The 22,700-nt window shown below is 37.2% G+C and overlaps 2 protein-coding genes across 2 annotated transcripts; both read left to right on the top strand.

Annotated features, from left to right (window-relative positions):
• The first annotated feature begins 1,158 nt into the window (after positions 1 to 1,158).
• Positions 1,159 to 21,464, top strand: LOC139193858 (uncharacterized). Its single transcript, XM_070817650.1, has 6 exons — positions 1,159 to 1,200; positions 4,788 to 4,885; positions 15,909 to 16,058; positions 16,140 to 16,241; positions 20,475 to 20,555; positions 20,655 to 21,464. Exons 2-6 carry the CDS (start codon positions 4,795 to 4,797, stop codon positions 21,320 to 21,322), a joined length of 1,092 nt encoding a protein of 363 aa, XP_070673751.1. The 5' UTR covers positions 1,159 to 1,200; positions 4,788 to 4,794; the 3' UTR covers positions 21,323 to 21,464.
• LOC139193863 (uncharacterized) lies at positions 7,702 to 10,001 on the top strand. The gene is made up of 2 exons (XM_070817657.1): positions 7,702 to 8,054; positions 8,893 to 10,001. Exon 2 carries the CDS (start codon positions 8,897 to 8,899, stop codon positions 9,368 to 9,370), a length of 474 nt encoding a protein of 157 aa, XP_070673758.1. The 5' UTR covers positions 7,702 to 8,054; positions 8,893 to 8,896; the 3' UTR covers positions 9,371 to 10,001.
• Positions 21,465 to 22,700: the final 1,236 nt, after the last annotated feature.

Below are 22,700 nucleotides of genomic sequence, written 5' to 3'. Positions count from 1 at the left end.
TAATATAGAATATATTGTATATTAATATGGCTATTGTATTTTATAATAAATCTTTTAGTAATTAAACTTTAAAATTATCAAAATATTTTTTTTCTGAACGGGTCGAAACGGGTTACCCACATGTGTACCTATTAAAAATCCGTTATTAACTGGTCACCTGATAATGACCTGATTAGTTATCGTGTTGACATGAAACTCGTTATTTTTGTATCGTTTTCGTGTCGTGTCAGAAACTTCTGGGTCTAACTATATGCATAATCGTGAGGTCTCTGGACTCAAGTCACCTCCTTTTCTTTCTTTCTTGACTTTCTAAATTCTAAGCGTGAATATTGCTCCTTTTTATTTTATTCTTTTGTATTGGTTACATTCGATTACTCCTTCGACCTTTTAGGTAGGAATATGATACCAACATTAAGTGGAGGTTTGCGTGTCCAGTTCATCTTTATTAGTTTGCCAATGCAAGGATTTTTTTTTTTTTTCTTTTTTTTGGTCGAAAGAGAGAATTTTATTGAATTAAATATGAACAGGTACATTTGCATCTTTTGCTAAAATATTAAAAAGAAACTCTGGACCTAACTTATCCCAGCCAAATCTCCCGCCATGCTTAACGATGTACATCTCCACCAAATGGGCTGCACGATTGCATTGCTGAGGGGTAAAGAGAACCTTACCAACTGGAATAAGCTCACCATCCTCCAAATATCTTGGAGATAAATTTCTAAAGTCACATCAGCCGTGACCTCCTTATTAAGCATCTGAATCAATCCCTTCGAATCCGATTCCACCACCAATCTAATGCCAACCTCCATAACATCACTCCCAATAATCGACTCCATCCCCTGCCTCCGCCATAATTCCCACCCCACAAACCACCACCCCCCCCCCCCGGCGGCGCCGCGGGAAGCTTCGGAATCCCAGCAAAGTCCCGAAGCATTTCGTTGCTTATTTGCATACTTACTAGTTTTTAATAACTGGCTAGCTGCAGTTTGTTGGCTTCGATCCATTTCAATCCGTAAGTAGTAATTAGACTACTTTAATTCCATTGCTAATTTTTTGTTTATTTAGATAATATAATATATGATATGCTCCACCGGGATCACAGGTTGAACATGGCAAAGGGTGTTTGGGAGACCATGGCACAAGGTGTTTGGGCGGCCATGTCACACGTGTTACATCCATCAGTGCCCAATACAAGCACAGGTGTGTTCCGAAACCACGGTACTATATTTTTATACTACATTTGTGTATCATTCAGTGTTTAAATATTGATATCGGTGGAAATATCGATACTCAAATTTATAAAAATATCAATAGATATATTAATATCAATATCAGTTGCCTTCAACGAAAATGATGAAAATTTGCCAAAAAACGTGAAAATTTGAAATTACACTTTAAGATATGTCATATCAAACCACGTGAAAATTTGAAATTACACTTTAAGATATGTCATATCAAACCACAATACATGTATTACTAAAAATTAAATGATTAAATACTATATAACATGTTCATCTTTTACACAGATAAGAGACTCAAGGAGTCATAATCCCACTAATTTTTTTTACTGAATCTTATCCCAGTAATCTACAATTCATATAATCTTCACATAATACATAACTTAATTCAAACGAGAACAACATCAACAGAAAAATCCAATCCAACACATTTAATTAGGTAATTATATGAAATATTACCTTTCATTAAGGATAACTAAGTCTTTTTATTTTTTAAATACACCTTTATTGAGTAATAATCTTCCTATACTTATAAAATTGGTTTGGTCATAACATTATTACTATATAATGTCTAATTTTACCACAAATTTCATATATTTGTAACCATATTCATATTCATGGAGATACCATACCATGAGCATTGTAGTAAAATGTAAATTATCTCAAGGACATATAATGTATAATTTTACCATAAATTTCATATAGTTGTAACCATATTCACATTCATGTGCATTTACATATCAGTGCTGTAATTAATGGCATGAACAATTTCTTGGTTTTCTTTGTGATTAAACAAACATAGTGCTCTATTTTCAATACTTTTGGAGTGTTAATTACAATGATCCTCTTCACTTCTAGTGAGAGGTCTTAGATTCAATTATCACTAAAGACGAATTTGAATCACATTATTGCTAGCTCATTGTAAGGCTAAGCCCACCTATCCCTTTAATGAAGATAATATCGTTTGTTCTAAAAAAAAAAAATTACATTGATCACTAACAAACAGATTGCCAATAACCCCAAGAATACTAAATGAAGCTCGTGTTGTGTTTTATGTGTTCGTGTCATACCCGATATCTTAACAGGTCGTATCATGTAACACCCATTAAAATAAACGGGTAAAATGACCTGACCCAAAATCGACCTGATAATATTAACGGGTAATATGACCCGATCCGTTACCCATTAAAAATATATATATTTTAAACTAATAAATAATCAAATGAAAAACATAATACTAAATAAGTATATACATACCATATTATCACATCCAAAACATAAAAATGTATTTTTCTTTTAAGTATATTTTCGCTTACCTAAATTGATCAAATGGTAAAATTGGAAAATATTGGAATAAAGAAGGGATTTTTTTCATCCAAAAAAGTTATAATAATATAAGTGAAATAGAATCTAACGGTACAGATTTACTCTCATTTATCTTATGATTGTTATTTAAGTAAAATCTTTAATAGTTTTTTAATTAATGTAGAAGTGTAAAAAATATAGAAAAAATATATATAAACGCTCGTAATGACAAGCTTTACAACTTTCATGAAGAGCTTAACTTCGAAATTTACCACTATAATCATATAAATCATAGATCAAAATTTAACCGTTGATTGTTGTTTACATTTACGCTTCATTGTTCTCATCAACATTTGCTTTTTCAGATTTTCTTTTTAGAAAACATGATCTATTAGAGGATGCAGGAAGATGAACGGTTTGGATCGTTGATATTATATGCAGAGTTTTACGGTTAGTGAAAATATTGCTTGATGTTTATAAAGTTTCTATAAACTATATGACATCGACTCATATTTTAGTTAACCGTAAATATCGAAACGTGATATCAAAGATCTGAACCTTTCATCTTCTTACATCCGCCAGATGATCATGTTTTCAAAAAAAGAAAATTTTAAAAATGAAATTCAGAAAGAAGAATAAAGCGTAAATGACAATTGCCGGTTAAATATAAATTTAAAGTTTATGAATTATATTGTTGTATTTCGAAACTGACCCCTTCATGAAAGTTGTAAAGCTTGTCACTATGAGTGATTGTATTTTTTATTTTTTTTACATTTTTTACACTTCTACAATAATTATTATTAATTTTATTAATTTTTCCCTCAAATAAAAAACATTATTCATGAGGGTTTGGAGGATTTTAAAAATCTAAACGATAATGTGAGTGTAATCATTATCTACTTGTGGAGGAGTAATCATGAATCACGAGTGTTTATATATTCTTTCACATTTTTCATACTTGTATGTATGTCTTTTTAGTTCTTACCTATACAAATACTATACTAGTTTATTTTAATTTTGGACAACAACATGTTAAGTAAAATTTATCCTAGTAATGATAATAAAGAACTCTCATAATAAAAATAAATAATGACTAAAACATTTTTTTTAACTATATAGAATAATAATACAAAACTATATATTTAATATAGAATATATTGTATATTAATATGGTTATTGTATTTTATAATAAATCTTTTAGTAATTAAACTTTAAAATTATCAAAATATTTTTTTTCTTAACAGGTCGAAATGGGTTACCCATGTGTATACCTATTAAAAATCCGTTATTAACTGATCACCTGATAATGACCCGATTAGTTATCGTATTGACATGAAACCCGTTATTTTTGTATTGTTTTCGTGTCGTGTCAGAAACTTCTGGGTCTAACTAAATGCATAATCGTGAAGTCTCCGGACTCAAGTCACCTCCTTTTCTTTCTTTCCTGACTTGCTAAATTCTAAGCTTGAATATTGCTCCTTTTTATTTTATTCTTTTGTATTGGTTACATTCGATTACTCCTTCGACCTTTTAGGTAGGAATATGATACCAAGATTAAGTGGAGGTTTGCGTGTCCAGTTCATCTTTATTAGTTTGCCAATGCAAGAATTTTTTTTTTTTTGTTGTCGAAAGAGAGAATTTTATTGAATTAAATATGAACAGGTACATTTGCATCTTTTGTTAAAATATTAAAAAGAAACTCTGGACCTAACTTATCCCAACCAAATCTCCCGCCATGCTTAACGATGTACATCTCCACCAAATGGGCTGCACGATTGCATTGTTGAGGGGTAAAGAGAACCTTACCAACTGGAATAAGCTCACCATCCTCCAAATGTCTTGGAGATAAATTTCTAAAGTCACATCAGCCGTGACCTCCTTGTTAAGCATCTGAATCAATCCCTTCGAATACGATTCCACCACCAATCTAATGCCCACCCCCATAACATCACTCCCAATAATCGACTCCATCCCCTGCCTCCGCCATAATTCCCACCCCACAAACCACACCTCCCCTCCCCCCCCCCCCCCCCCCCCCCCCGGCGCCGCGGGAAGCTTCGGAATCCCAGCAAAGTCCCGAAGCATTTCGTTGCTTATTTGCATACTTACTAGTTTTTAATAACTGGCTAGCTGTAGTTTGTTGGCTTCGATCCATTTCAATCCGTAAGTAGTAATTAGACTACTTTAATTCCATTGCTAATTTTTTGTTTATTTAGAATATGATATGCTCCACCGGGATCACAGGTTGAACATGGCAAAGGGTGTTTGGGAGACCATGGCACAAGGTGTTTGGGCGGCCATGTCACGCGTGTTACATCCATCAGTGTCCAATACAAGCACAGGTGTGTTCCGGAGACCACGGTACTATATTTTTATACTACATTTGTGTATCATTCAGTGTTTAAATATTGATATTGGTGGAAATATCGATACTCAAATATATAGAGATATCAATAGATATATTAATATCAATATCAGTTGCCTTCAACGAAAATGATGAAAATTTGCCAAAAAAACGTGGAAATTTGAAATTACACTTTAAGGTATGTCATATCAAACCACAATACATGTATTAATAAAAATTAAATGATTAAATACTATATAACATGTTCATCTTTTACACAGATAAGAGACTCAAGGAGTCATAATCCCACTAATTTTTTTTTACTGAATCTTATCCCAGTAATCTACAATTCATATAATCTTCACATAATACATAACTTAATTCAAACGAGAACAACATCAACAGAAAAATCCAATCCAACACATTTAATTAGGTAATTATATTAAATATTACCTTTCATTAAGGATAACTAAGTCTTTTTTTATTTTTTAAATACACCTTTATTGAGTAATAATCTTCCTATACTTATAAAATTGGTTTGGTCATAACATTATTACTATATAATGTCTAATTTTACCACAAATTTCATATATTTGTAACCATATTCATATTCATGGAGATACCATACCATGAGCATTGTAGTAAAATGTAAATTATCTCAAGGACATATAATGTCTAATTTTACCATAAATTTCATATAGTTGTAACCATATTCACATTCATGTGCATTTACATATCAGTGCTGTAATTAATGGCATGAACAATTTCTTGGTTTTCTTTGTGATTAAACAAACATAGTGCTCTATTTTCAATACTTTTGGAGTGTTAATTACAATGATCCTCTTCATTTCTAGTGAGAGGTCTTAGATTCGATTATCACTAAAGACGAATTTGAATCACATTATTGCTAGCTTATTGTAAGGCTAAGCCTACCTATCCTTTCAATGAAGATAATATCGTTTGTTCTAAAAAAAAAAATTTACAATGATCCCATATAATTATATATAATTATCATATAATTCCATATAACTTGATTAAAAAGTTAAATAACAAGGAACCCATAACATTATCTTCCATCGTTTCTAATATTGAAGTTTAACTACATAAATGTTCATGCATAAAACTGAAGTATGGAGAAACGGTAAATCGCCACAATGGTCCCTGAGATTTTCATAACTCATTACTTTGGTCCCTGAGATTCCAAAACGATAAAAGTGAGATTTTCCACCATCCATCATTTTGGTTCCGTTAAAAACTCCGTTAAGTGTCCTGGAGGAAGTTTGGGCAATTTTCAAAGCTTCGTAACTCAATCGTTTCTTAACCAAATTAGAGTCATAATATATCAAAATGAAGAGAGGAAAGTGTAGAATAAGATTATACATATTTAAAAGCCCAATGATTGCTGGAGATGGCCGGAAAATAGCCTCAAAGTTGACTGGTCCGAGTGAAAACTTGAAAACTCGCCGGAAACTGGGTAAACTTTAAATGTTCATAACTTCTTCAATACTCAACGAAATCAAGTGATTTAAAAACAAAAATCATACTTCTCGACGAGAAAAAGAGAATGGAACCTTTTTTATGGCTAAATCTCTGTAGTTTGGCCGGAAAACGGCTCGAAAGTAGTTGTCTTGGTCTACTTTCGAGCCATTTTCCAGCCAAACCACGGCGAGTTAGCCATAAAAAAAAAAAGTATCATTCTCTTCGTCTCGTTGAGAAGTATGATTTTCATTTTTGAATCACTTGATTTCGTTGAGTATTGAAGAAGTTATGAACGTTTAAAGTTTATCCAGTTTCCGACGAGTTTTCAAGTTTTCACTCGGACCAGTCAACTTTGAGGCTATTTTCCGGCTATCTCCGGCAATCATTGAGCTTTGAAATATGTATAATCTTATTCTACACTTTCCTATCTTCATTTTGTTATATATGAGTCTAATTTGGTTAAGAAACGATTGAGTTACGAAGCCTTGAAAATTGCCAAAACTTCATCCATGACACTTAACGGAGTTTTTAACGGAAGGACCAAAATAATGGATGGTGGAAAATCTCAGAGACCACTTTTATCGTTTTGGAATCTCAGGGGTCAAAGTGATGAGTTATGCAAATCTCAGAGACCATTTTGGCGATTTACCCTACGAGGAAATTAACAATAACAAAACAAGATAAATTTGACAGGATTCGAATATAGTCAGTATAAACCTTTCTTTGAGGCTGTGCAGCTGGTGATTGGGAAACAGCAAAGGATTTTCACAACCAACATCCGGAGGCAGTAAGAGCAAGAATTCCATATTCTGGTAAGACAGCTCTTCACATTGCAGTTGATGCTGGCCATGTGGATCTTGTCAAAGAATTGGTGTCGTTGATGGAAGAGGAAGACTTGGAATTACAAGAAACATTAGGTGATCGGACAGCTCTTGCTATTGCTGCAAGTAAAGGGATTACCGAAATGGCTGAATGCATGGTACCAAAGAACAAAAAATTACTCAGCATTCCCGATTCAAACAACTCGCTCCCAGTTGTGAAAGCTTATTTAAATTGTCGTTGGCATATGGCTCGATATCTCTACTCCGTCACTCCAATTGAAGATTTAATGCCAGACAAAGGACCTAACGGCGCTACAATAATCACCGAATCTTTTTCATCCAAAGAATTTGGTAAGAGTTTTAAATATGAGTAATGACACGTAGTTGAGGACTACAAAAATAAAAATTAAGAGTTCATTTAATAATCATTTTAGTTGTTTGGTAAATTACTTTCAAATTAAAAAGAAAAAGAAAAAACTGAAATTCAAAGTGTTAAAACTAAAAAAAGTAGCTTTTGTTGTAAACATTCCTAGTTTAAGTATGATTGTGTAAATCCTAGATAAGATTTGATTCTAGTTATCCTTTCCTATTACAACTTGTATTACTTGGAGGAGAAGGAATATCTTCTCTCCCTTTACTACTATAAATAAAGGCACAATGTAGGAGGGATAACAACACACACATTCCCCTACAATTCTACAAACACACATCTCTCTCCTCTCTCTCTCTGCCGCCGGCCCTAGTCCCTCTGTCAGATAAAATAGATCACAACACGTTATCAGCACGCTCCTACCGCTGCGCTTAGGAATCTGACGTTGGAGATTTTTTCTGCATCAAACCAGTTCATCCATATCATCACGCAATCAGGTTCTTTCCAAACAACGGCTTTTAACTCGATATTTTGCAAGCCCTGATAGCATGAACATTCACCATGATGCATGACCCAACTTTACGTTTAACGTATTTTAGATTCTACATAAATTGTGTATGCTTCATAATCAAAATTGCTACAATTATGTGAATTTGATATTTGTCATGAATTGAATCCTACATATGTACATGCATTGAAACTATTATTTGCATATGCATCAACGTAAATATGTGATTCATTAAAATTATACATGCATATAATATAATTGAATTAAAAAAAAAAAATGTTTCTGGGCTCGCCTGGAACGGCCCGAGGAAAAAAAAAAAAAAAAAAAAATTTTAGGGCTGCACACAGCAGCCCATTCCCCTCTTCTCACCCCGTGGGCCTGTAATCCCACCCGAGGGTTCTTGGCCTATATTTTTAGGCCCCGAGATTTTATTATTTAATTTTTTTTTTAAATAATATGGGTTTTTATATTTTCACCCACACTTTAACTTGACCCCGAAGACCAAAAATAAATTAATTCACTTATCATTATACAATATTTCTGCATATATTCTTTGCATATTTGTTTGCATATATATTTGTGTTTGCCTGCAGAAATATATGAACCTGAAGTTCATAATTACTTTGAAACCCGAAGTTTCTTATAAACATGCCTTGTTTGAAAACCCGAAGTTTTCACTTAAATATATCACCCATGAAAACCCGAAGTTTTTCATGCAAAATTAAACCAATACATGTCTATTAGAACTTGTATGTTCTACTCCTATGTGAATGGATTGATTTTTCTCCATTACACTAACCACATCTTGTCCATCTATTTTGTGATAGGAACATGTCGAATTTGAACAAACTCGACTTCACCGCTTTGGAGGTTTCTGGAAGGAACTACCTCAAGTGGGTTCAAGATGTGAAGCTCCACCTCACTGCAAAGAACTTGCGTCCTGCTATTGAAGAAGCAACAGATAAACCTGTTGGCGAGGCTGAAAAAGCCACTGCTATGATCTTCATCCGAAGACATATCCATGACGCTCTACAAACTGAGTACCTTGCTGAGGAGGATCCACGTGCATTATGGGTCGCTTTGGCTGATCGTTTCGATCACCAAAAGGACATATTCTTGCCTGAAGCAAGACACGACTGGCAGCACTTGCGCTTCCAAGACTTTAAGTCTGTGAATGAATATAATTCTGAAGTTTGTCGAATCCGATCACTTCTCAAGTTTTGCAATGAAACTTTGACTGAAGAGGATCTCCTGGAGAAGACCTACTCGACCTTCTCTGCTTCTAATATTGTCCTGCAGCAATAATATAGAGCTCATAAGTTCACTAAGTTCTCGGATTTGATCTTTGTTTTACTTCTTGCTGAAAAGCAGAACCAGCTGTTGATGAAGAATCATCAAGCTCGACCTACTGGGGCTACTGCTGTGCCTGAAGCACATTATAGCACTAATCAGCACCCAAAACGCCAAAAGAGGCGTGGTAAGGGCGGCCAGAAGCCATCCCACCAAGGTCAACAGAGCCAAGGCCCATCCAAGGGAGGAAACAAAGCCCAGAAACGCCCAAACCTCGCTCCCAAGGCCCCGAACTTCAAGAATAAGGGCAAAGCACCTGCCACAATGAATGACGATATGTGCTATCGTTGTGGTTCCAAGGACCATTGGTCCCGTATTTGCCGTGCTCCCAAGAAGGTTGTGGATGCATATCATTCTCGTCGTACGAAGTTTGAATCAAACTTCCTGCAAGTGGACGAACCGGAGACTACAAAGATGGAGGTTTCTGATTTTCAGGAGGATACCACTCCTATGGAAGATTAGAATCTTAGACATAGACTTATTTTTCAGTTAAAATAAGACAATTGGGGCCGAATTCCACCTTGTGGCCGAACCCCACCTTGTTTTTTGGTTGATTTTGAACAATTTTCCTTTATGTTTTGGATTATTAGTTGGCGATTTATTTTGGATATTAAGTTTTTAATCCTTGAAAAAATGAAATTAGTTTGAATTGATACTTGTTTTTATAAACTTTTATGCATGTGACCGATTCAAATTAATTTTTCATTCTAGGTATGACTAGTGGGAAAGTTAGTTGTCTGGCAGATAGTGCAACCACGCATACTGTTTTGCGTGAACGCATCTATTTCACTAACTTCGTACCTACGAATGCACCTCTGACAACCCTCTCAGGCCCATCCAACCTGATCGAAGGATACGGTAAGGCACGTATAATGTTGTCCAATGGTACAATCTTGACCATTGCTGAGGCACTCTATTCTCCACGTTCCGGAAGAACGTTACTAAGTTTCAAGGACATTAGAGATAACAATTACCACGCTGAAACCCACGTAGAAAACGGAGTTGAATTTCTGTGCGTAACTTCCTACGAATATGGCCAGAAGCGTATTCTAGAGAAGATGGAACGTAACCCGAGTGGTCTGTATACTACGACTATACGCCCCATAGAATGCCACTATGTGGCCGGCCCTACCACAGGGACCGCGCACGAAATTACACTTTGGCATGATCGTTTGGGACATCCTGGACGAATAGCGATGCGCCGTATCCTCAAAACTTCATACGGGCATCCACTAACCCGAAGCTTAGGTTCGATCCATGAAATTGCATGTCAAACATTTTCTATGGGAAAGCTTATTACTAAGCCTTCTTATGACAAGATTCGTTCGAATCCTCCCATTTTTCTACAACGGATTCAGGGGGACATTTGTGGACCGATTCAACCTCCCTGCGGACCATTTAGATATTTTATGGTTTTGGTTGACGCTTCTACACGTTGGTCACACGTGTGCTTGTTGTCCACAAGGAACGCTGCATTCTCCAAACTGTTGGCTCAGGTTATCAAGCTCAGGGCTCACCACCCTGATTATCCGATTAAATCTATTCGATTGGATAATGCTGGAGAATTCACATCTAAAACTTTTGATGACTATTGCATGTCGGTTGGGGTTGAAGTTGAACATCCTGTACCCCATGTTCACACCCAGAACGGCCTGGCAGAGGCTTTCATTAAGCGTTTACAAATGATTGCTCGATCGTTGGTCATACGTACCAAGCTCCCGATCGCTGCTTGGGGCCATGCAATATTGCACGCAGCAAAGTTGGTCCGCCTGAGGCCTGTTGCGACACAACCATTTAGTGCCCTTCAGTTGGTCACCGGATGCGAACCCGACATATCGCATCTGCGCATTTTTGGTTGTGCGGTCTATGTGCCGATCTCGCCGCCCTTACGTACAAAAATGGGGCCTCAGCGAAGGATGGGAATCTATGTCGGATATGATTCTCCTTCGATTATTCGTTACTTAGAACCTTTGACAGGCGATCTGTTTACCGCTCGTTTCGCGGATTGTCACTTCTATGAGACAGTCTTCCCGTCGTTAGGGGGAGATAAGAACGTCAACGTTCCTAATGAACGACGCGAATTATCGTGGACGACTCCCACTTTGTCTCATTTAGATCCCCGCACCGCTCAGTCTGAAGCTGAAGTGCAGCGCATATTAGATCTCCAGAGCATAGCTCAAAGCATGCCAGATGCTTTCACCGATCTAGCGCGCGTGACAAGATCACATATTCCAGCTGCGAATACGCCTGCAAAGATGGATGTACCAAATGTACGACGGACTACCATCCTGGAAGCCCGGGACGCCAATTCTGGTGATCCACGTACATTAGCGGCTAGCCAATCATCTGCCCCTACACAAAAGCGTGGTAGACCCCTTGGTTCAAAGGATTCACACCCCCGGAAGAGGAAAACCACGGCACAAGGTCCTGAAGAGCCTACCGTGAATCCGACTATTGCTTACTCATTTTACCCAACTCATGAGGAAATTCTAGATTATGGAAGCGTCCTTGAAGAGACGAATCCTCCTCCCGAGAATCGTGAGATTTCGATCTATTATGCTAGCTTAGATGATGTGTGGCGTAGAAATGAGATGATTGTCGACGATGCATTAGCATTTGCAGTAGCTACTGAGATCATGTTGAGCGATGACATTGAACCGCGTTCCGTTGATGAATGTCGACGTAGAGCTGATTGGTCAAACTGGAAACAAGCAATCCAAGTCGAACTTGATTCACTTGCGAAACGTAAGGTGTTTGGACCTGTAGTTCCTACTCCTCCACATGTGAAGCCCGTTGGCTACAAGTGGGTTTTCGTTCGGAAGTGTAATGAGAAGAACGAAATTGTGCGTTACAAAGCTCGTCTTGTAGCACAAGGTTTCTCACAACGCCCCGAGATTGACTATGACGAAACTTACTCACCCATTATGGATGTGATTACTTTTCGATACCTTATCAGTTTGGTAGTTTCCGAAAAACTGGATATGCAGCTGATGGACGTAGTAACCGCGTATCTATATGGGGATCTTGATACGGAAATTTATATGAAAGTTCCCGAAGGACTTACATTGACTGGTTCAAATATTTCCAAACCCCGGAACACGCTCTCAATTCGGCTGAGGCGTTCACTATACGGTTTGAAACAATTCGGAAGAATGTGGTATAACCGTTTAAGTGAGTATTTGACTAGTCAGGGATATGTGAATAACGAACTATGCCCTTGTGTGTTCATTAAGAAGTCACATTCCGGATTTGCGATTGTTGCAGTATATGTCGATGACATGAATCTCATCGGAACTCCTGAAGAGCTCGCGAGAACTGCTTCGCACCTGAAGTCGGAATTTGAGATGAAAGATCTAGGTAAGACTCGATCCTGTCTCGGTCTCGAGATAGAGCATTGTTCGGATGGAATCCTAGTACATCAATCGAACTACACCCAGAAGGTGTTGCGCCGTTTTAATGAGGATAAAGCGAAGCCTTCGAGTACTCCTATGGTCGTTCGTACGCTAGATGCAAAGCGAGATCCCTTCCGTCCGAAGGAGGATGATGAAGAGATTTTGGAGCCTGAAGTTCCTTATCTAAGTGCGATAGGTGCTTTATTGTACTTAGCTCAATGCACTAGACCCGACATCTCCTTCGCTGTTAATCTTTTGGCAAGATACAGCAATGCACCAACACGCAGACATTGGACTGGCGTGAAAGACATCTTCCGTTACCTTAAGGGTACTACGGATTTGGGCTTATTTTATCCCTACGAATCCTCGAGTGATGCCGCACCCTATGCTCATCGGGTTGATTCTCGCCTTGTTGGTTATGCCGACGCTGGATACTTATCTGATCCGCACAAGGCGCGTTCTCAAACGGGTTATGTCTTTACCGTTGGAGGCACCGCAATATCTTGGAGGTCAACTAAACAGACCTTAGTTGCCACTTCGTCTAACCATGCTGAAATTCTCGCCTTACATGAAGCAACTCGGGAATGCTTTTGGTTGAGAGCAGTAGTGGGCCATATTCGAAGCTCCTGTGATCTTCATCCCGCCGTTAATGCCCCGACGACGATTTTTGAAGACAACGCAGCTTGCATCGAACAGCTCAAGAAGGGTTACATCAAAGGAGACAACACCAAGCATATTGCGCCGAAGTTCTTCTTTACACATCAACAACAAGAGCATCAGAAGATTGAAGTCACGCAAATCCGATCACAAGACAATCTGGCCGACCTCTTCACCAAATCACTACCGAAGGCGACGTTTCAGAAGCTTGTTCATGGAATTGGTATGCGTAAACTTTCTGAGTTGTAACTTTGCTATTTCTCTGTGGAATTATGTCAAACTCAGGGGGAGTATCTTCTAGATACTTGCTTGATCTTAATGTACTCTTTTTCCCTACGATTAGGAGCATTTTTCCCACTGGGTTTTTGCTACCTAACTAGGTTTTAACGAGGCACCCACCTTGGGCTGATCATATCCCTGATGACGTCCTGTAGACGTTTCTTTTGACTTTGCATTTCTCACGCATTTTTCCTTAGACTATGGATTTTGTCCCTACTTGGGTTTTTGCCATAGCCTTAGGGTTTTTTAGTGAGACTTACTACTTATGCAAGTTCTTACCTTATTGAGAATAAGCGTTGTTCCTTGGAATCAATGCCGACGAGTCGACTTCCTCAACTTCTGCATGATGCTGAATCTACCTTGAGTATTTACCCACTCAAGGGGGAGTGTTGTAAACATTCCTAGTTTAAGTATGATTGTGTAAATCCTAGATAAGATTTGATTCTAGTTATCCTTTCCTATTACAACTTGTATTACTTGGAGGAGAAGGAATATCTTCTCTCCCTTTACTACTATAAATAAAGGCACAATGTAGGAGGGATAACAACACACACATTCCCCTACAATTCTACAAACACACATCTCTCTCCTCTCTCTCTCTGCCGCCGGCCCTAGTCCCTCTGTCAGATAAAATAGATCACAACAGCTTTCACTTTTTATTATAGCTTAATTGGATTAACAGTTTCCGTGGTTATAGGGTAGTTGGAAAATTGCTCATATGGTAAAAAAATTAGGATGCAAGTCCTATGGTGAAGTTTATTGAGATTTAGGCCCAAAATTGAAAATTTTACTTACTCTACGTTAATTGTTAGCACATGAAGCCCAATGTGAGGCTAAAAAGATAAAGTTAGCCTCATATGTAAGCTTCACGTGCAAACAATTAACAGAGAGTTTTGTTTTACCCTCATATGTGTGGCTCACATACTAATAATTAATGGAGAGTTGACGGAATTTTCAATTTTGAGCTTAAATCCTAATAGACTTTACCATAGAGGCTTAAATCCTAATTTTTTAACCACATGGGCTATCTTCCGACTATCATATTACCACAGGAACTAATAATCCAATTAGACCTTTTATTTTTTTTTGAAACTTGAAAACTAAAAGTAGTTATCAAACGAGTTTTTAGCTTTCAAATTAAAAATGTGACATCCCACATCGCCCAAGGGAGTGATTCTTAAATGTATATTCCCATCCCTACATAGCACGAGACCTTTTGGGAGCTCACTGGCTGCGGGTTTCGTAGAAACTCCGAAGTTAAGCGAGAAGGAGGCCAGAGCACTCCCAGGATGGGTGACCCACTAGGAAGTTGCTTGTGAGTTCCCAAAAACAAAACCGTGAGGGAATGGTAAGCCCAAAGCAGACAATATCGTGTTACGGTGGTGGAAGGGGCCGGGATATGGTGGAACCCGAGCCGGGATGTGACAAAAAACGTGATTACAAAAACTAAAAATAAAATGGTTATCAATTTGTAACTTGAAAAATAAATAGGTTATTCTAGCTACATCAGTGTTTGAAATATCCTGGATATACTCGATATTTCCATGAGAATATCCAAAAATTCAGGGAACGATATGGAAAACTTCACCCCATATCCACGATATTTTTAGAAATCAGTTAATTTTCACGATATTTTCAAGAAATATTCAGTGTTTGCAGGAAATACCCATGATCCTATGCATTATTTATTTTTTTAAACTTCTTTCTTTATGGTATTAGTTTACTTCAATAAAACTCGTGCTCATTTCATGACGAAAATTTCAATTAAGTTATGTATAATTTATTCTTTCTAGTGAAATACTTTATTTTATTACTTGTCATTATAAGGAAGTTTTTCTTCACACATATCACATACTTATTGTTTACACAGTATCTAATCGTTATTCTTGATTTATACGTGTGTTGTGGCTTCATATGACATTTCCTAAAAATAATTTTAAATTTTCATGTTTTTGAGCAAATTTCCATTATTTTCATCGAATGCAATCAATATCGATATTTGATATATGTTATATCCATCGATATTTCCACAAATTTGTCTATCGATATTTCGACCAATACTAATATTTTAAACACTAGCTACAATTTACTCTTTTTTCCCATAACTACAAATTACTACAACAAACTATTTTTTTCTAAAAATTTGTAACTTAAAATATAAACAGATATCTCATGGGATTTAATTCAGCGTTGCCCAAAATTGGCCTTTACTTTGGACCGCTTAAAGTTTACCCCTTTAGAAGCTTTGGCTGGGCAGGCTTCTTCATTCCCGAGCGGAGCAAAGCTCAATTTCTGGCAACAATGGATTTATGATAGTTAGTGTACCACATTCTTCCTTCTCTTTCTATTAATTATTTGCTTTCACTTTTATACGACATATTTTCTTGTCTTGATAGGCATAGACATACAACCTCCTCCTCGCATCAATCATATTTGTGTAACTGTTCCAAATGAAGAAAATTCCCAAGCTAATAACAGAAGGAGTTTAATTCGCTCAGGTTTGTTATTCCCTTCCTCTCCGATCATTAACAAGTTAGAAATTTTGTATAAATGGTACGATCTAATTTGGGTTATCCACTTCTTGCTTAACTTTACCGAAGGAGTACATAATATTTATCTTCATTTGTATCTGAGAGGTCTCGGTTTTAATTCACATAAATGACGAGTTTGACACTTAATCATTAGGGTAAATCTCAGTTTACTACCATCAAGTTTTGTGGTTTTCAACATTTGGTACATGAAGTTTTTTTCGTCACCTAAGGTGTTAATTTCAGGATAATCTCATACATCCGTTAGTCTGGATGTTAAGTCTCATGTTAACTGATGATGTGGCGTCCATGTGAACAATGACTTACACCATGTTTATTTAGGGTCCACGTGAAAATTCAAAAAAATAATTATTTAAATAAAAGTTAAAAATACAAAGCCCAAATCCCCTTTGTCTTCCCCAGAATCCCCACCTGTGCCACCCTCCCACCCTCCATCACCAACTCCTTCTCCCACCCCCTAACACTTTTTCTCTCGCACCACTCTCTCTCCCCAACTATCTCATTCTCTTTCAACACTCTCCCTCACTCGAAGAAAACCCAAATCCTTGTACCGAATTTACCAATCTTACGACATTATTAGGTAACGAAACTACCAAGAAGCACCCACCTTACATAACTAACAGAATGATTCAACATGAAATTGTTACGAAAATGTCACCATAAGCAATACAAAGCATTCCACAATTCACTAGTACCATCTCCCCCTAGCTAGAAAATGATCCCGAAAGAAAATGACAAACCATAGAAGCATAGAAATTGAGATCCTAAGTTCACAGAAAACCTAATTCATTCCAATTCACACACGCTAAGTCGTTAAATGCGAGAAAATTAAGAACCCTATATGCTCATTTAGTCCGCCGCTAATATGAAGCTTTCGCAGTAGGTGCTTCATCTTCGACATCGATCATCAATGGAAATTCCGAAACCCTCCCCTCTCTCTCTGTCTTTCACCTCCTTGTCGACTCGAAGAGTGTTGGGGGGGGGGGGGGGTGGGAGGGTCGGCATGGATGGGATTATGGGGAAGACAAAGGGGATTTGGGTTTTTTTTTATTTTTTATTTTTATACTTTTCTTTATATAATTATTTTTTTGAATCTTTAATTTTTACGTGAACTATTTAATGACATGTGGTACTTAGTCATTATCCACATGGGTGCCACATCATCAGTTAACGGAAGACTTAATAATAGCCAGACAAACGGATGTACGAGATTATCCCAAAATTAACACAACTCTAGGGTGAAAATAACTTCATGTACCAAATATTGAAAACCACGAAATTTAAAGGTAATAAAATGAGATTTACCCTAATTATTATGACTAATATATCTCTCACTATCTTACGGAATTTGGAGAGATTTTTCCACTACCAGGCATCATTGCCACCAGATCCTACACCTATCATCACCAGCACCATCCCATCACTGGGCCACCACGACCACAACCACCTCCATCATCTCCACCATTATCAATCCAACTACCTCATAATCACCATTGCCACCACCATTATTGTTAACCACACCCTCACCCATGTTACCATCATCTCCACCACTATGGATTCAAATTTCGTACAGTTGAATTGACGAAATTTCACCTACAAAACAAGAAAAATCATTAATCTAATTGACAAACACCTAAAAAAGGAGGGAATGTGTACACCAAAGGACCTCTGATGCCTAAGTCAAAAAATTAGTTTGAAAGAAATTATGAACTTGAGAGGGTTCTAAGACGTAAGTGGCGATTATCGTTGTTCCTGTTTGACTTGACTATTTATAGACATGAACCCTAGTAGGCAGCCATGATGGAGGTTGGAGCCCATAATAGACAAATCCTAATCCTACCTCAAATATGACTCCAAGAATATTTACAATTAAAACTCAAATCAATAATTTTTCCTTTCCCCACAAGAATTTAGTATAGGAGATAAGCATGGCTTGAATTCTCACAAATTCCTTACTTTTAAAATTTAGGGTTTGCATAGAGAATTCACACAATAAAACCGAAGTATGAAAATTTTCCCATATTCTTCTTCCTTCCTCGACCTGGCAGCACTTCGGCTGCTGGCGAATTTATCATGTCATTATTACCCATTTTGACTTTATAGCACTTATTTACAAGAGAAGATTGCATGCTTTGGATTCACCATTTCACATCTTCCGAAAATATTGATCGCACGTACAACTTTACCAGGTTATGATCCCATACTTAGTGATCTCTTAATACGAATATACCAAGTCAACATCCTATGTACTCACTGCTACATGATACATAATTATTCTTGCATAAGCATCGCATAATATGGATTTACTAGGTTAAGATGTTATGTATTTCAATGCTACATGGTGCAGATTTACTATCATCTAATCTTGTGACATTGTTATCGACCTTCTAACTCTCAGTTCGCAAACATTTGAAACATGCATAGATATCCGATTTCACTACAAAAAAAATATGATCACTCACACAAAAAGTTATTTGTGCCTTATGAGGTCAAAGAGCACCAACATATGTGCCATTTAACAATAATAACAGTGCAACAACTAAGCTATTATATGTGTCCTCTTATGGGTGTGCCCTTTAATGAGAAGGCATGATATGATTATTTGTGCTCAAAGAGTTAAATGCAAATAGGCAACCTATTTGTGCCTTAATTTTGACAACCATACCATACTGAACTATATGCGCACAATTTTCAAATCATGCCCAATAGGTTCTATTTAAAAAAAAAAATGTGTATTATCTACATACTCCTTTTTACTTCGCACACATCTTTTATTAATTTTTATCATTTGATATTCTTTAATTCAGTCGATCTGACGGCTGCAAATTAAGATAATGTGGATGAAGTAAAAATAAGTATATAAATAGCACACCAAAAAAATTGTAAAAATTTGAAATAAAACAAAAGATTCAAAATATTCATAAAACCAAGACGACACACTCTAAAGACATGTATTTCACTATTCACAATAAATCTCACATGAATAGATCATGATTGATTAAAAGTACCATCAGCAATATCATATAATATATTTAAATATTTATGTCACCACCACTTAGTATTACGGTTTAATAGTATTCCTCTTCATTTGTAAGTGAGAGGTCTTATGTTTGATTTTTATCAAATGCGAGTTTGAAACACATTATTTTTTTTATTGTAAAACTAAACCCACCTACTTCCCTTATTATTTGTTCAAAATAAAAATAAATAAATAAAATATTTATGTCACCTAATTATAAGTCACTCACATCGTCACTCCCTGACCCACAAATAAAGACTATTCACGAGCTAGGGTGTGAGCAATATCTTAACTATAGAAATAAATTATACAACCAAGATATGGTGGAAAATAAAATTAAATTACAACGATTACACTGTATAACAAATCTTTCAGAATAAAAGTTTGAGTTTACTACATATAATTTATTGAGTACGCAGCGGAAATAAAATATTAGTATACAAAATTAATTCATAACAAAAGTACCAACTAAATTGAAATGAGTAGCTCTTGCAAATACACAAATTGATGTGCATGTTTCCCGAGACAACATACTATCAAGAAATGAAAACTTAAATATGTGAAATAACTAAATGCCCTGCAACCAACCGGAGGCCAGATGGCCATTTGAAGTCCAATTACTGTCATATTTAGTGATATTTTGGAGCAAGGCTTGAACCATGTTGGCAAAAAAGTACTGTTGGTCAAAGTGACACATTTAGGGTTATGAAACCCGAGTTAGGATTCTCGTCGGATTTTATTTGTGAGGATCTTTGAAATCCTCCAATTACATTCGTTTATCGTACATCGTATAATTAGTGTATATGCAATAATTTCTGATTGCACGATGTACGATGAACGAAAATGATTTGAGCATCTTCGAGATTTTCACAAAGAGGATCCAGCGAGCATCCGGCGAGGATCCTTAATCCAAACCATCTTGGTCTACCTGCTTGCAGCGTCTGGTTCCCTTTCATCCCCTCTCGCATTACTCGATTTGTTATTATGTTGTTTGCCTCGCAGTAGGCTTTTATTATGTACTTTTAACTTCTTTAATTTGGTAATGAGAATTTCCAGTTCAAAAAAAAAAAAAACATTGGATTTCCATTATGCAAGTTCCATTAGGTCGGTCGTACATCTAACAACATGCTCCATAAGTTTCACCAACATTTTTTCCATCGCAGCGGGAGGTTTAATGGAAGGGCATGTTTCTCAATCAAAAAACCAAAAGGAAGGGCTTGTTTCGAAAATCGTTGAGATACTTGGTATGCTAGTAACAATTTCATTTGTTGTAGATTTGAATTCAAATCAATTATCCAAAGTAGTTTATGTCCTAAACATTTGGGTTTTAAATGTCAACTTAGGAATCAAACGTATATATGAAATGAAGATCGTCCATGTCCGCTCACTTGCATTTTTAAAGTTCATGTGTGAAGAGATAAAAGACATGGATATGCAACAAATGAGAGATTCCTCTGTGGATCCGGCAATCTTCCAAGCTGTTGGGATGGGGAATGTGGAGTTTATTGCTCATATATGTAAAGCAAATCCTGAACTTCTGAGGTCAGTAAATCCTAAGAAAAGGGGCATATTTCACTTTGCCATCGAATGTCGTCAAGAAAAGATTTATGACCTTATTTATGGGATCTCTACGAAGGATTGGATGACAAATCTTGTCGATAGCAGTTCTAATAACATGCTACATATGGCTGGGTTGTTGTCTCCATCTGCAGAACTTAATCGTATTCCAGGGGCAGCATTGCAAATGCAGCGTGAACTGCAATTGTTCGTGGCGAGAATTTCCGCTGAGGATGTTTCCTGGCCGACGAGCACACAGCTCCCCGAGAGGTTGGAGCCGGTTGATGCGTTCTGTCGGGCTTCTGCTTCACTGGCGGGCTTGTTGGGCAAAGCCTTGTCGAGCTGGTCAGGCAAATCTTGTCGGGCTAAGCTGAAAAAGAAGGACAGAGTTAACTTTGAAAGGTGCCTTTGTGGGGCCTTAGGTGTAGGCCTTGAGGCTCACAATCAAGGTTAACTTTTAAGTGCTCAGGCGTGCCACTGCCATCTTCAGCATGGCAGATGTAGAACGGATATCAAGTTTTAGTTGTATATATGCACGAGAGGCCGTGCTAATTATGACAGGCGCCTTTGTGGGGCCTTAGGTGTAGGCCTTGAGGCTTCCCGTCAATAACTAACCCAGTACTCGAACATATAATGTTTGTTCCATTGTCGTGCAAAGTGTTATGTCTGTTATACTTCTGATCATCGAGTTTGAAAGACAGGATGAATCCAAATGGGTGCCTTTGTGGGGCCTTAGATGTAGGCCTTGAGGCTTCCCATTAGAATCAATTATATACTTCAAACGTTCTAGCCCGAGGAGCATAATGAATCCAAATGGGTGCCTTTGTGGGGCCTTAGGTGTAGGCCTTGAGGCTTCCCATTAGAATCCATTCTAAGCTCAAACGTTCTACGATAGTCATAATGTAACAGCAATAAAACTAAGGAATAAGTCGATTACTTGCGCCCCAAGCAACTTCGGGCTTCTTGTTATCAAAAGACTGTCGTGGATGGGTTAAGTCCACAAAGGTTCTTTTTTTATGCCTTGAGGCCAAGGACTTTTAACTGATCGATCTTACATGCCCAAGGGCTTAGAACTTAGATCTGATTTAAACCATGAAGACATATTTAAATCAGATTCAAGAGCTAAGAAGTCTTTTTAATCATCAACTTATCAGAAATAACTTGGATATAACTGGAAGTGTGCAACATATTGCTAGATTAATGAATGAAAAGACAAAAACAAAGGAGGTCGGGCAAGGTTTTAACCTTGTCGGGCAAGGCTGCTCGTCTTGCAACTTCCTATCTTTGTGGTTTCTTAAAGGGTTTGAGAGCTAGAAAGATGAACAGAGGAGAGGAGTTTACAAAGAGAAATCAATACTACAGCAGGTTTTTAACAAGGTGGCAGAGCTATTACAAAGGCTTTTTGGTGAGGGTTTATCTCGAAAGGGATGAAGGCTTGGGCTGACTACAGCTTCGTTTGAAGGCAAATCTGGTTTGAGCAGAGTTTGTGCTTGTATTTGTTTGTTTGAGTGTCCTTGTCTCTGATTTCTTTTTCTTCTTTTATAGACACTTCGACTTGGTCTCCTATAGCAGCAAACTTGCCCGAATGCAGCTTGAAGGGTAGTGACTCATCCACTATTTACTTGTACTGCCACTGTAAAGCACTTTCTGGGCTGATGAGTTGGCTGGTCTACACCACTTGGCCTCTAAGTAGGTGAGCAAGTGGTCTAAATGAGCTGCACCTTGAGTCGGAAAAGGGCCCTTCTTGCTTTCTGGGCTTTGGCTGGGCTTTGGCCATCTCTCCTTCTAGGCTTCTCTTTGGGCCAACCCCTTCTTGAGCCCAAAGTTCAGAT

This window comes from Malus domestica, chromosome 17 (genome assembly GCF_042453785.1).
Source record: "Malus domestica chromosome 17, GDT2T_hap1".
NCBI classification, from domain to species: Eukaryota; Viridiplantae; Streptophyta; class Magnoliopsida; order Rosales; family Rosaceae; genus Malus; species Malus domestica.
The sequence above is the reverse complement of the archived record's forward strand: the minus strand, read 5'-3'. Positions and strand labels throughout refer to the sequence as shown.

Coding starts and splice junctions, on each gene's coding strand:
- LOC139193858 (XM_070817650.1), top strand. CDS start 4,795: ATGGCAAAGGGTGTTTGGGAGACCATGGCACAAGGTGTTTGGGCGGCC. Junction 4,886..15,908: donor AGTGTCCAATACAAGCACAG/GTGTGTTCCGGA, acceptor AAATATAAACAG/ATATCTCATGGGATTTAATT. Junction 16,059..16,139: donor GCAACAATGGATTTATGATA/GTTAGTGTACCA, acceptor TTGTCTTGATAG/GCATAGACATACAACCTCCT.
- LOC139193863 (XM_070817657.1), top strand. CDS start 8,897: ATGTCGAATTTGAACAAACTCGACTTCACCGCTTTGGAGGTTTCTGGA.